Here is a 15590-nt window from a genome sequence, read left to right on the forward strand (position 1 = left end):
CTTAGTTATTTTAGAGTGAGAGAGCATGGGGGGTGGGTGCAGGGAGAGAGGAACTCAAGCAGACTTCCTGCTGAGCGTGGATCCCAATACGGGTTTTGATCTCATGACCCATGAGATCATGACCTGAACCAAAATCAAGAGTCAGACGCTTAACCGACTGAGCCACTCAGGTGCCCCATGAGTTTTATTACTTTTTAACCGTTCTCTACAGAGAATAGACCCCTTAACTGCCCGCCCCCAGGACAGGTTGCTCCCAGCGTCCTGTGGGCATCACCCTGGCCGTGCACAGCCTCTGGGAAGGAGGTTCATAAGAGGGAGAAACTGGGAAAAAGGGATTACATCCTCATTTTTTCACATCTTTTCATCTCATTCCTTCTCATGAACATTCTTTCTGGCAGTTAGTCATTCTTACCAGCCAATCCTGGGAGAATGAAGGAAGGACAGGATAATCCCGTCTTGAGTAATGATATGAGCTCCAAAAACAAGAAGGCACATTCTTCTCTCTCTCTCACTCTCTCTCTCTCTCACTGTGTATATAACAGTGGCAGAGTAGGGCCTGGAGTTGGGTTTTCAACTTTTTAAGATTTGAAAAGTAGAAAAAATTCAGAGAAGGGAGGTTTCTTTCAAATACCGAGCAAAAGGTTTATATACTTAAAATACTTAAGTGTGTAATGTGAAGGTTTGTCTGTCTCCCCCTTTGATAGCAGACCCCTGGCATACCTGGGAAAGGGCACCCCAAAAGAGGGGTCCTGGAGTGTGACCACCACTGTCCCACTGGTGCGCCCACAGAGAGAGGCCCTGTGGGGGAAGGGACGGGGAGCGTGCAGCAGGACAGGTGTTGAACAGCCTTATGGTCTGAGCACTTCATATCTGCCATTCCGCTCACCCCCTACAGGCAGCCCTCAGGGATTGTTACTTCCTCTGTGGGTAAGAAAACAGACACTCAGGGAGATGAAGTAACTTGCCAGGATCACACAGCTGCTGAGAGGGGGATTGTGTTTGAGCGGGGGTTTACCTGACTGCAGAGGGCACGTCTGTTCCCATTATATTGCCACCTTCCTAGTAGGGCAGCACGCATTCTTGGTTTTCCTTGCAAGAAGTCTTGACAGGTGTTACGTGATGTTTTCTTATATCTTATGATAGGTCTTTTCAGATTTCAGTGGATGTAACGTATCTTATATGATGTTTTCTGAGACTTAATATATTAGAGAAAGTGGAGACTCCTGTGTCTTCATAGGATTAACCAAATTTAAATCACTGAGCTTATGGTCCTCAAGCATGGTTCTTTGGCTTTCCCATCCTGTCCCCTTTCCTGCTACCCCCTCTTCTGAGCACTTTAGGGAAACAGATTTTTGGTTGTTCTTGTGTCATTTTGGTTACTTAGAGGTGGGCTGTCCAGCATAGTCTTGGAGGGGCCTTTCCATGCCGCTAACCCAGCGTGAGTTGGGCGTGCCCATCACCCCTCAGCAGCCAGCATTCGAATTTTTAATACCAGCTCGGGTGAAGTGTGTGAGTCTGTGCGTGTGCTCACGTGTACAAGCAGGCCCCAGACAGTCTCACCTTGCCCTCTGAGCAGTCTGTCATGTTCAGTACTCATAAGATACCCTTCACACTGCTGATTTATGCTAAAAGTATCCTAATGTTTCTGACAGCTCATGTGTGACATGAATATAATCCATATTTCTTAGAGCAGCTAATCCAAGTGGCTTATTTCCCGATACTGCTGATAGGGCTATATCTCTTGATGTCACAGCCCAACGTTGAGATTCTGATGGTAACATATTGTTTGTGGGTCACTAGTTTTGTCTAAAACAGTAGATTGGAACAGAGTAGCAAAGGTTAATTAAGTTTGTCCATCAAGATGGGAACAGATATGGATGTCTCTAATGCTTCTGGTCCTAAAATCAGAGTTCCCAAATACATGATTACTGGCCTGTTGTCGTCTCATTTTCAGACTCCCTCCCCCCCACCCCCCAAAAAAGTTTCTTACTTTATCTTGAAGCAGTGAGTACACAGACTGGTAAAAGCCAAAGGCAGTGAGGAGGTCTTTATAATCAGCAGACATCTTGATTTAAAATGGAAAAGGCGGTGAGGTTAGTAGAGAAGCTTCCAAGGCCGACTTGCTTTGTTTGGATCCTGCTTCTCTGCTTAATCCCTCTATGAGTGGAAGCCAGTTACTTGATCCCTCTGAGCCGTTAGTTCTTCTTATGTTAATGATTATTATGCTGCGAGGACTCCGTGAGAACACAGGACAGGTCTGTAGTATCTCTCAGTAAATGTACTCAATTTTATTTGACTTTCCTCCTCTGAAAGTCCTGTAGTCAAGAACCAACATTTTCTCAAGAAAGTTACTTTAAGAATGTCACCATCACAAGCCCCCACTGCCTTTCTGAAGAGGTGTTGTTATGCTTTCGGAGACTCGCCATGTTAGCGGAAATGGGGAGTCCTGTGCCTGGATAGTTAGCAGCCCAGTTATAAAAATGCAGACTTCTCACGCCCTTTTCCACCAGCCACTTCACTGCAGCTGTGTGTGTGGTTGGCTTTCAGGTAAATGGTGCTTGCATGTCTCTCTAGCTCTGTATGACTTCAGGTGCAAAGTCAGGGTTTGTGGTTCAGTTTTGTGAATCAAAACAGATGTAAGTATTGACCGAGGAGCTGGAATCCTGCATAGATGTGTGGTTTCGGAAAACGAGGGCGGCACTGGGCTGGTTGCAGCTGAGGCTGTTGGCCGACAGACCACCCCTCTCTCTCTGCAAGCCCCCAAAGTGCATCTGAATCTTTCCAGAGTCCAGGAAAAGGAGTCATTTTATAAAATGTGCTTTTTCTTGTGTGTACTTTGAAAGCCCTTGCTTCCTTTTACCAGATTCATATATCATTGTCTTTCAGACATTTTAGACGGAGACCCAACAGTAAGAAATGTTTTATATTGTGATGGAGTTTGTTTACACATACATATAAATACAAAGTGAAACATTTCATGCAACAGTTCTTGCTCATACCATATACAATGAATTTTCAGATTTCTGTTCTATTTTATCCTATTTGGTTTCATTCCATCTATTTCTATACTGTTTTTTTTTTTTTTTAACTCTGATTGCAACCTGCTGAATTAGGTCACTCATGGTCACAGTGCTGCATTTTGGAAAATACTGTCAGAACAGGAGTAAACCCTGTTTGCTCAGCATCACAGATGCAGATGGCGAAAACAACCTGATGAGCGGCACAAGTTAAGCAAAAATTAATTTGTGTTTTTTAAAGTGTGGAAATATTCCTATGTTAATTGTTTTGTATAATAAGGAGAAGCATAACGGGCCACTGATAAACGCGCTTCTCGTCCTGACCCCTGTGGGTGGGGTGTTTACCCCTTAAAGTGTGTGCCCAAGTGATGTGACTCTTAGGGGCCCTCTGGGATTTCTGGGAGTTGAGGGAGGCTTGCTTTATGTTCTCACGGTCAGTGTTGGTTCTGTGTTTCCAAACAACTTGCTAATTTTTCCATGGTATATCTTATGGCTGTTTTTCACGTGTTTAAAATCTACTCTGGTGTTAATCCAGACCTGACATTGAGCTCCTTTCCTTTCACTCTTTTATTTTGTGTTTGCCTGTGTCACAGACTTTCTGGAGGTTTGGGAATTGTGGGGTTCACAGCTTCAAGCGTCTTAGATGTATCATTTCTTAATTGCTTGTCCTCTCTGCCATACCGCAGGGCCATCCTCTTCTCCGCCCCCCTTCTTCTCTCCCACCTCCTCTCTGAGGAGCCTCCCTTCTATTTTTGGGTGCATAGCTCTTAGCTTCTTCAGCTGATCCTCGAACACAGCCGCTTCCCCCATGGTTCACTGGAGAGGTCCACCCACGCTTTGGGGGAATCTCTTGCAAGGACCTGAGTTGGCACAAGGCCAGTCTCCACCTGCTGTCCCCTTGTCTTCCTCCCACTGGGAAGGGGCGTGGAGGGCATTCCGTAACATGAGCCCCAAAGAGAAAGCAAGTTGAGCCAGCGGAGGAAGTTAAGGAAGATTAGGTGAGAGAAAGCTGACCCCCAAAGGACCCTGAGGCACAAGAAGGGAAGAGGGGAGGGATGGGCTGTGTCCCAAGAGTCAGCATTTGCTGTGTTAATGTTTCCATCATCTCCTAAATGTGCACATAGTAGCCATCATTTTTAGCTCGTATATTAAGAATTCTTTCCAGCTGTGACATGTGGCATCCCAGAGGAAGAATGAGGTGTATATTTCAGGAGGTGAATGGACACTTGCCCTTGGGTAAAGCACCTGCACAGGTAAGGTCTGTGGACGAAGAGCGCTCACAGTGTGTGATTGGGTGAGCATGGGAACAGGCATCCCATCCGGATGATTTGAAAAGAAGCTTCTATTAAAACTAAAGAAATCCTTTAATGAGGGCGAAAGTCCAGCCCCCAGCCTTCATTCTTCACGTCACCAGGAGACCTGGAATTCCACAGCATGTGAAGAGCCCTGCCTTTTTTCAGAAGAACATTTCTGTTCATAAAATCAAATGTTCATCGCAAATACAGCTTTTGCAACTTAAATGGCTGTAAACCACACATCATTGCCAAGGGCATCTTCTCACTATTCTTTTATTATTTTTTTTTAAAGATTTTATTTATTTATGTGACAGAGAGACAGCCAGTGAGAGAGGGAACACAAGCAGGGGGAGTGGGAGAGGAAGAAGCAGGCTCCCAGCCGAGGAGCCCGATGTGGGACTCGATCCCGGAACGCCAGGATCACGCCCTGAGCCGAAGGCAGACGCTTAACGACTGCGCTACCCAGGCGCCCCTCACTATTCTTTTAAATATCGGGGTTTGCACTTAGGAATTTTATCCCGTATGGTTCTCGAGAAGTCTTTTCCCTTTGCTGTCCAGCCCTGTTTCTTGGCGGCTGAGCCGGGCTCCGCAGACAGCGAGAGTGTAGGCTGGTCTTCACGAACCTCCCCAGCCTGGATGGAGCGTGCGGTTCAGGGCGAGTCCATGCTCCTCCCCCGAAGTGCTCCCAGACAACCAGTGAACGGTATTTAGGATTTTTTTTTAAAGGAAGTAGGGTCTAACATTTTTATGTTCTGTTGGGATTTTATTGTAACTATAAAAAAGAGTGACTAAGGTATATAAAAAGGAAACCTGTGGTTCAGATTTATTGTGCTGTATGTCCTCAACAGTTTAATAAAATAAAACCCAAAGCTCTTAGGTGGTCCTCTGGGGTTAATGCTAACACCATGCACGTTCCCCACCAGCCCAGTTCCTATCTGTAGGTCACACTCTGGTTCAGAGACTTGAGGTGGGTAATAAGATTATAAAACATGCCTCTTGCTTGCCAGCTACCACATGCTAATAATAATGGGAGTCATAACTCACTGGAGTACTGGGTTTTTAGGTTTTACTTGGTTCATTTGTTTAATTTAAGGGAACAAAAAGTAAAATCTTGAGAAGAAACAAGGCCGCCCTGCATAAAAGAAAAAAATAATCGCCTTTTAGCAGACCTGAACGCAGCCTCTAATTTGTATACAACTTCTGTCCCTCGGTAGAACTTTGCCGTGTGAGCCGGAGGTGAGGGGCTGAGCACGAGCAGGGATTAGGGTAGTTTCAAGCAAGTGTTCTCAAGCTTGGCACTCTTGAAATGCTGGGCTGGATAATTCTTGTTGTGTGGGCCATCCCGTGCATTGCAGGCCCCCTGGCCTCTCCTCACTAGACGTCCTCGGCCCACCCTTCTCCTCCCCACCCCAGCTGTGACCAGCAGAAGTGCCTCCCAAAGTCGCCAGATATCCCCCAGGGGACAGATTGCCCCCAGTTAAGTACTACTGGTTTAAAGTAAAGCAAGTTTCAAACGTTTCCTTGTTTACGCACTTGTCTAATCCAAAAGCAGCCAGGACTGATAAAAAGAGTTTGAAGGGAACTAGAAGGGATCTAGCGTGTGGAATCACATTCTGCCGTGCCTTTTTCTGGACGAGTCACATTGTGATTTTAGCTTCACGTTTCAGAGCTTTACACATGCACTTGGAAATACTGTCGACCCTTGAACGGCACAGGTGTGAACCGCATGAGTCCACTTACATGCGAATTTTTTTCTGGTCAGTACAATACAGGCCTGTAAATGTGCTTTCCTTTCCTTCTGTTTTCTTAATAGCATTTTATCCCCCTAGTTTACTTCTTTCTAAGAATACTGTTTATATGTGTTAATTTACTATGTTATCCATAAGACTTCAGTCAACAGGAGGTTATTTAGTAGTTAAATTTTGGGAGGGTCAGAAGTTATATGTGGATTTTCGACTGCATGGGAGGTTGACTCTGTGTTGTTCAAGAGTCAGCTGTACATAGAACCATCCTTGTGTCCAGGTGAACACATGAATGGTTATTTGTAGGTTATTCTTCAAGTTGAATGTGGCTGATGTGATAAATGGCTTCAGCAAATTCATATTTTAGTAACCTCAAATGGAGTCTGACCCTTTGTATCTTTTTCTTTTCCTCGAAGTCTTTTTATAGCTCAGTGATCTTGGGATTCATTAAGGAAATTCAATGTTTGAATTCAACTCTTTCAATTCCTACTTCTAAATAATCCTTGTTATCTGATGCTTTCTAGAAACGTAAGAGGAATTAAAGGAAAAAAATAATATTCATGGGTTTGAAACTTTATTTTTTGGTAAGCTTTAGTTAAATAAGGAAAAAAGAGAACTCTATAATTTATTTGACTCTCTTTGCAAATACTATACAACTTGAGATGGACAGCAGTTGACCAGTCTATCAGACTCAACCTTTTGCATTTTTTAGTTAATACTGGGGATCTTAGGGTTTCATACTTCTTGGGTGTGGGAAATATATTGGTACATCTAGGGCTCTGGTTCTCAATCTTGATGTCACATAAGTATTACCTGGGGAATGGATGAAGAAGATGTGGTTCATATATACAATGGAATATTACTCAGCCATCAGAAAGGATGAATACCCACCATTTGCATTGACATGGATGGAACTGGAGGGGATTATGCTAAGTGAAATAAGTCAAGCAGAGAAAGACAATTGTCGTATGATTTCACTAACATGTGGAACATAAGGAATAACACGGAGGACTATAGGGGAAGGGAGGGAAAACTGAATGGGAAGAAAGCAGAGAGGGAGACACCATGAGAGACTCTGGACTCTGGTAAACAAACTGAGAGTTACAGAGGGGAGGGGGGTTGGACGGGTGGGGTAACCAGGTGATGGGTATTAAGGAGGGGACGTGTGGTGATGAGCACTGAGTGTTACACACAAATAATGAATCGTTGAACACTAGAACAAAAACTAATGATGTACTAGATGCTGGCTAATTGAACATAATTAAAAAAAAAAAAAAAAGAATTACCTGGGAAGCTTTGAAATAGTCTAGGGCCAGGCTCCTCCCAGACCAGTGAAATCAGACACTCTAGTGGTGGAGCCCAGGCATCAGTGCTGGGTGATCTTCTCCCTTTCCTCCAGTGGGAGAGAAGGTTGTGAACCAGTGTACCTTTTTTATAAATAAAGTTTTATTGGAACATAGCCATGCCTGTTCATTTGCCGGTTGTCGAGAGACCCTGGGGTTGCAAAGCCTAAAATGTTTCCTGTTTGGCCATTTACCAAAAAAGTTGGCTGATCGCTGCTCTAGACGCACGGTGAACATTTTTCAACATTTTGAAAAGAGGCTTTATACAAATTCAGAGTAAAAGAAAAAAAATCCAGCCTGTTGCAGAGCCTGCAGGTCTCAAATCCTGTCAGTTGACTTGTACACGGGAACATTGAAAAGCATTTTTCTTGAAGAACTGACTTGCAGATGTTGTCAAACCAGAAGGAGGTGTGACCCGCTCAGCACCTGCGGCGGGTGGCGGGGAGGCTTCATTTGTGTTTCGGCACTATGTGCCTTAGAGCTGACCCTTGGATTCTCGCTCTGAGGTCATTACGCAGACTGTGTAATGGACTTGAGGGAGTCTGCAGAGGCAGAAATGGCTGTTTGATCTGAAGAGAGTTTGAGTTTGGTCTTACCACTGCAGCAATTCTAGAGGTGTCAGACCCTTGAAAAAATTCCTTTAGCTCTGTGGAATCTCATGTATTAAAACGAAAAATCATGAAAAATTACAGTGCTATTTACGTGATTTCTATTCTCCCTCCGTTCGGGTGGAAAGTTGGCAGTCATAAACAATGGGTCAGAAGAGTTTTTTTAGAAAGTCCTTTTTTGGTTGCGGGCCCCTGAAGGTGTGAAGTGTGAGAGAAAGGATCACTTACTCTAGTCCCTTGTCACCAGCATGAGCGTTTTGAGCCAGCAGGATCAGCATCTCCTGGGACTGTGCCAGACTGAGGCCTCACCGCACACTTACCAAATCCGAATCTGCTTCCCCCAGGCCATTTGCATACACATTGAAAGAGCCCTGGGAAGCACTTGCCTATCTGACAACAGGGTTCTGTGCAGTTAAGTGACCACTGAGTGTCACTGCCCTCTTCAATGGTTTCATGGCCCCTTAGTGGCTCTCCTGACCTGGGGTCACTCATTAAGGGTAGCCAGTTTTTCCCCTTTGGCTACTTCCAAGTATAGCTTGCTCGCCGTCTTATTTAGTAAGGATTTATGTGACAGTAAGAGATGAAAATTGTGTGATTAAACTTGAAGAGATGTCATATGCTTCAGAGAAAGTAAGAAGGATAAAGGAAACTTGCTAGATAAACTTCAACTGAGAGAAAATAATCCATTGGAATAGAGTCGTCTTGGCTTCTCCAAGAAGTAATCCACCCGTCAGAGCATTCATTTCTGCTGGGGAGCACTTGAGAGGGTTGAAAATGAGTCTCTTGAGCTTCTCAAATTAGCCCACAAAAGTCAGGGGCTCAGGCCTTTCCACCAAGCAGTGCCAGATATTCAAAGTACACATAGGCCTTCATGGAAAATTGTCCAAACTTCATAGATAATCTTAAGGAAGCCCAGTACGTAAGTTTACCCTGCCAGCCTCTCATGTTAGTACGGTTTTCTTAATCAAGTAGCATTATTTGATTGAAAAACATTATTTTGAACTTACTGTTTAATTCTTGGACAGAATTGATTTTTCCAAATGAACATACCCTTAAACTGACTTTTTAAATAAAGTTAATACCATCTGAATTTAATTTTTTAAATGCAGTATAAAATAACTGAAGTCTAGCTGTTCTTGCTGGGAAGATAGGATCATATGTAATGCTCAGTGTCTGTACCGGGGGAAAGGATAGGAAACAGAACAGTTCTGCATATTTGCGGAAGTGGGGCGGGGGGTGGCTTATAAGCCTTCAGGTCACATCACCTTAGCTTTGAATGAGAGGTCGGGAAGCAGTGGGGAGCTGCTTCTTACAGAAAAGCTGCCCCAGCGTCCCAAAGGCAGAGTCTGATTGCCAGAAAGACACATGACTGCAGAGACTGCCTCGAACATCTCCCTACATGTCCTGTTCGCTGAATCCACATCACCTCCAGGACCCTGCTGACAGGAGGGTCTGGGAAGTGGAGAACCCAGACTTGGGTTTTTTTGCTACAGTAAGAGCATGGAAAGGGAGGGGGGTGGGAACAGACGTTGAGGACAGTATCAGGCGCGTCTTTGCGCTAATGACAACAGCTTACCCTGACACACGTTTTGCATGTTGTCTTTTTAAAAATGCTCTTTTTATAAGAACACTCAGGTAACCAAGGTGAGACGCCTGTTTTACACATGAAGGAAAGTGAGGGAGGAAATAACTTGCTTATGGCTAAATAACTAGACAGAGTTACATCGACGTGTTGGCTCCTAGGCAGTGCTGTCCCCTCTCTATTGCTCTGTTTTCCTTAGTGCTTGTTAATTGAGTATCATATGACCAAATGGGGCTTCACGTGGGCTCTCATGGGGACCCCAAGATAGAAAAGTCACCTTAAGGATGCACAGTTAGTTTCTAGGATCATTGTACTGGGAGAGGGGGGACATATTCATGGTTGAGGATACTTCCAACATCAATAGTCTATCCTCTTAAAGAATCAGGCAGTTCTTGTAATCATTGTAAGATGCAACTTTGGGCTCAGTGTATTCCTTCTTTTTTTTCTCAAGCAGATGAAAAACTCGGAGAACCGCCATGCAGTGAGTTCCCAGTACAGGATGCATTCTTACTACCCGCCTCCTTCCTACCTGGGCCAGAGTGTGTCCCAAATCTTCACTTTCGAGGACGGCCCCTCTTACTCTGAAGCCAAAGCCAGTGGTAGGTGTCCGGATGCACAGCCTGGATTGGGGTGGAGGGAGGATGAGTAGCCAACGCTGGGTTTCTAGGCGTCTCTAAGGTCTTGTAAGTCAGGAGTGCTTGGGAGATTGCCGTGTGACTCCTCTGTGAGTATCCTTTATGGTATTCCGTTATGGAATGCTTTTGCTTTAATATCACGTTTTTCTTTTCTGAATACCTGGAGTGACAAGAATAAAATGAGAGACTCCCATCAAAAGCTAAAAAAATGTATTTTCAGGAATAACACTATGAAATACAGGTTCAGAGGAAAATATGGCTCAAATCCTGATATTTTTGGTGAAGTGAATTTCTCTGTATTGAATACTTTTACTGTACTTTTCCATTTTAAAATTGAAGGCATATTCATCTTTTGGGGGAGGAAATAAAACATTTTTGAATACAATAGATCTCAGAGTTTATGCAGTAGCAATGCAAAAAAGCTCTGATATAATAGCTTTAAAGTAAAAAATGACTGTTAAATGAACCAAAGCACTTTGAAATACACAATTCCTCAACTTCAATTTTAACCTTCTCCCCAGCATTTACACTGCGGCAATGGGCAGGTCTTTTATGACTGCTGTGTTTCCAGGCCCCGTTTTTAAGTTCTTTGTATTTAAGTTTTATCTTTTGATCAGGAAAGTGAGAAGCATACAGTCGAGGCTATAAGTAGAAATCAGGCAATAGTATGTGACTTGATAGTAAACTGACTATTGGAACTTACCCTCTGCTAAATAAAAAGAGAGGTTTGTCCTCTGAATAACTAGACACTCTACAGAGAACTTGTTTCTTTGTAAAGCAAGTGTTTAGAGAACGAGAATAAGATCCATGCTTTGATTTTCACATTCAGAGCAAGAAAGTCTAAAAAAGCTGGGCTAGTTGTGCTTTATTTGCTGTACTGAAATAAAAGAGGATTTCATTAATGTGGAATACAGAGGACAAGGGAACGGATCAGTGTGAACTGTAGAGGGACTGTGGTACACGTTATTGATTGCACTTTGACTTTCGTTAGTGGACAAGCACAACTCCATATTATAAATATTCATACCATAGAATGTATGCCGATATGGTCCTTTTTTCATACTATCTTTGATTCTATGTATTTATCTGGCTTTTCAGCTCTTTAGGGATAGAGAATACATCTTACATACTTTTTTACCTGCTGTGATGCCTTTTATTGGTTAAGCAAATGAGTGAATGAATCAGGTATTATTTTTTAAGTGAGCTTGCTAGTCTGTAACAAAACACCAGCCTAGAGGGTTGGGATCCTAACTCATTGTCTGTGGAGTCAGTGCAGAATTTAGCAATGAAGCAGTTAAGGAAACATTTGCTCATACAGAAAATTAGGAGTGAAACCTACTTTCAGGAAGAAATTGCCTGAGCTTCTTGCTCCAGGAATAATGGATTATTTCCAGAAGCACTCACATTCTTGAGAGAAAGGTGTAAATTCAGAGCAGGGCAGTAAGATAAAAAGATAAGAGGAAATTTATTAGAGCAGAAAGGGACGGATATGAAGAGGAGCAGAAGGCATTTGAATTTATGGCAGAAAAGGAAAAGGCTTGGAAGGAAAGAGGTTACAGTCTAGGACAGAAAGGACTGGCCGCACCAGGGCTCACCAGGAGGGACAGGGTGAATACCAGTAAGGGTTTCTTACATTTTTGCTGGTGATACATGTGTTTGAAAGCATGAGGAGGCCTCAGGCCTACCCTTCTGGTACCCTTCTCCCTCACTACTAGCTTCACACCTGAGGGAGTTAGCTAGGAAGAGCCACAGTGAAATTCCATAATATCTGCTTTCGAATTGCGGTGAAGGAGGAAAATATGAATAAGTAGAAAATCCAACTCTCAGCTAATATTTTAAAGAAATGTGGCTTTATGATTTCCAAATACATGGTATTTGGGGCTTCTGTGTTGCATAGAATGCTTACAGAGCAAGTGGGAAGGGAAGTGGGAAGAGGAAGTTGTGTTTGGGGGTTAAAGGGACACCCCAGGGGTCATCTCTTGGAGCATTGGATCCTCAGTTTTATCATCAGCATTGACACAGGTAGGCATTTGGAACAGGCCCTTCTGTTGAGTGGGACTGAGGCTGGTGGCAGGGTGCGGTGGGTGGGGAGGGACAGCAGTGTATTCATTTGTGACAAGCTGACAAACGCTGGCCAGTAACCAGTTGCATTTATCACTTCCATCAGGTATGGGTTGAGATGCTTTTGTTGGTTATGTTAATAAATAAGTTACGATTGGAAGATCTAAGTGGGGACTTGTTGTAAGTAATTTGAAAAACAGTGTTTTTCAGTAGGTTTAATGTTTTCTTTAAAGTATAAATTTGTCCATTAAATCAGTTTTTCTTCACTTTCTTTAAAGAGAAGTTTAACCTCTCTTTACCATATAAAGAAAGGAGTCCCAGTTCAAAGTCTTCCTCTGCTTTTGCTGAAAATTGCAACATGCAAATAGAATGTGGTGGGGATTCCAGGGAAACTTCCTTTTGCCATGTTGCTACCGTTTAATGTTTTTCTTGGTAAATAGGCTAGGAAGCATTTTGTCCTCCTTCCATATCCTGAAAAGTGTCAGGAGATAGATCAGAGAGATGGTGAGGCCCAGTCATGTAGGGCTTTGTAAAGCATTGCAAACACTTTGGCTTTTATTTCAAGTGAGATGAGAAGCCATTGCAGGCTTTCCAGCAAAGGGGTAACCAAGGAAACCTGTCTGTCTTGTGGTTTTGGAAGATCACTCTGGCTGCTGTGTAACAACAGACTGTGGGTATGCAGGGTGGAGGCAAGGAGTCCAGTAGAAGGCCTTGCAGTAGTCGTTGCACAAAGTAGCAGTGACCTAGTGAGGGTAGGAGTGTGGTAGTCATGACAGGTGGTTTAATTCTAGATCTGTTTTGAAGATAGAACCAACAGGATTTGCTGATGGATTTGAGATGTGCCCGGGAGGGAGAAGTAGGAGTGACTCTATAATTTTTGATCTGACCAAATAGAAAATTGGAGTTTCTGTTTATTGACGTAAAGTAGACCATGAGGGGAAGAACAGGTTTGTGGGAATTAGGAGTTTAATTTTACACATGAAGTTTGAGATGTTCGTGAGTTATCCAGGTGGCTCGTCAAGTAGGAGTTGGATGTATGAAGTCTCAGTCTCAGGTTGAGAGGAGACATCCTTGCTGGAAATAAAAGCTTGAGAGTCCAGCGCGTAGATGTTACTTGAAGTCAATCTGATGCGAGCCCATAGAGAAGTGAGTGTAGATGGAGCACAGTGGAGGACTGAAGATTGAGCCCCAGGGCCCTCCAGCGTCTGGAGGTGTGTCATGGATGAGGAGGCCCAGCAAGGGAGAGAGTGATGAGGAGCAGGCCACGCGGTGGGAAGAGAGCTAACGGGGCATGCTGTCTTGGAAGCCGAGCAAAGAAAACATTTCAGTGAACAGAGCCAAAGAAGCTAATAGGTCAGGTGAGCCGAGCGCTAGAGTCAACCATCGGGTGTTGTACGGTAGGCAGGATAGAGGACCTGGACAAGTGGCGGGTTGAGTGGGGAGCGGGAACAAAAGGCTGACTACATTCGGGAGTGTGTGGGAGAGCAGGTGGGGGCTGGGGCACACATAGTTCTTCAAGGAGTTTTGCTGCCAAGGGAGTCGTGAAATGGGGCAGCAGCTGGAGGGGAGCTGAGTTCCAGGAAGATCTTTTCCTCTTTTTCAAAGAAAGGAGATAGCACAACAGGTTTGTGTGCTGATGGGAGTGGTCCCGCAGAGGAAAGGTTTGCCCTGCGGGCAGGGGCCACCATTGCCAGGGACAGTAGTGGGGTGCTGAGTAAGCAAGACTGGATGGGGTCCAGGGCAGCGGGCCCCAGGGTGGGGGCCTGTGGGGGCCTCGTTACTGGTCTAAGAGGAGGTGAGTAAAGGAATTAAAAGTAAAGAAAAACTATGTAACAGTTTGACACTGTGATTTTATTTCTGTTGAATCTAATTTGAAACTTGGGGCTTGAATATTTTTTGTCTTTCATTTTTCTAGGAATTCATTTTTTTATTAAGGTAAAATCCACCTGTCATAAGATGAACCATTAACTATTTTGAAGTATACAATTAAGCAGCACTTAAGACCTTTGCAGTATTGGGCAGCCATGACCTTTGTGTAGTTCGAAGGCATTTTTATCACCCCAGAAGGAAACTGGGTACCTGCTAAATGGTCATTCCCTTGTCTCCCCTCCCCCAGCCCCTGACAACCACTAATTTGCTTTCTGTCTTAATGGACTTGGCTATTCTGGATGTTTTGTGTAAGTGGAATCCTATAATATGTGGCCTTTTGTGACTGGCTTCTTTCACTGAACATAACATTTTCAAGGTTCTCCACGTTGTAGCAGGTATTAGTACTTAACTCCTTTTTATGGCCTACTAAGATTCCATTGTTGTGGGTAAACCACACCTTGCTTTTCTGTTCCTCAGTTGATGGACATTTGTGTTGTTTGTACCTTTTATTGGCTGTTGTGAATATCTGTGCTGTGAATCTTCATGTTCTTTGTTTGGAGACCTGTGTTCACTTCTTCTGTGCACATACCCGGCAGCAGAATTGCAGGATCATATGGTAATTCTGTGTTTAACTCTTTGAGGACCTGCCAGACTGTTCTCTGTAGTGGCTGCACCATTATATGTTCCCGCCAGCATAGGAGGGCTCCAATGTCCCTAGCCAGCTCCTGTTACTTTCCATTTTTTAAAATTATGATTCTAGTAATTCATTTTTGTTGTATCTCATGAAAGTATCAGACCATGGCAGATTGGAAACTCAAATTTTAGGAGCGCCTGACCGGCTCAGCTGGTAGAGCGTTGCAACTCTTGATCTCAGGGTTGTGGGTTTGAGCCCCACGTTGGATATAGAGATTACTTAAAAATAAAATCTTAAAAAAAATTTAGACAAAGTGAAACAGGTCCCTCCCTAAAGATAGCTTGAGGAACACCAATCCTAGTGCCCACACGGAAGGTTGGCTTATGCATGAACGTGGCCTCTTCATAGTAATGGATGCAAGTAGGTCACGAAGTGGTGGTCGGGGCACCCTGGAAATAACGTCTCCTCAACTCGGGATAAAGAGGTGGGTCTCCACAGCCATGCCTCTGTGTTACTAGATACACTCATGTTAGTGGGTGGGCGGAATTTCATGTCTGTAAACAGGCATCTTTCTCTACATGTTGAATTCTTGCCTAGAAGTTCTTGGAGTATACTTGGCTGGCCAACACCTGGGAAAAAGGTTTCAATTTAAAATGAGAAAGACGAACTTACTTTGATCTTTTTGTTTCTTTATTCTGCAGTCTCAGTTTGAAAGTTAGAGCTGGCACATCCGGTTTCTTCAGTGTCTTTGGCCCGTTCCAGTGCAGATAGTGGCAGACCCCTGTGCAAACTCCCCCCCCCCCC

General features: G+C 43.9%; 1 protein-coding gene across 1 annotated transcript in view; it reads left to right on the plus strand.

Annotated features, from left to right (window-relative positions):
* DMRT1 (doublesex and mab-3 related transcription factor 1) overlaps positions 1-15590 on the plus strand; it is a 101158-nt gene that overhangs the window by 48044 nt on the left and 37524 nt on the right. The window contains exon 4 of the mRNA XM_040620287.1: positions 10042-10186. Coding sequence (XP_040476221.1) covers positions 10042-10186 — 145 coding nt within the window. The remainder of the gene's footprint in view (positions 1-10041; positions 10187-15590) is intronic.

This window comes from Ursus maritimus, unplaced genomic scaffold (assembly GCF_017311325.1).
Source record: "Ursus maritimus isolate PB19 unplaced genomic scaffold, ASM1731132v1 scaffold_34, whole genome shotgun sequence".
In the NCBI taxonomy this organism is placed as follows: domain Eukaryota; kingdom Metazoa; phylum Chordata; class Mammalia; order Carnivora; family Ursidae; genus Ursus; species Ursus maritimus.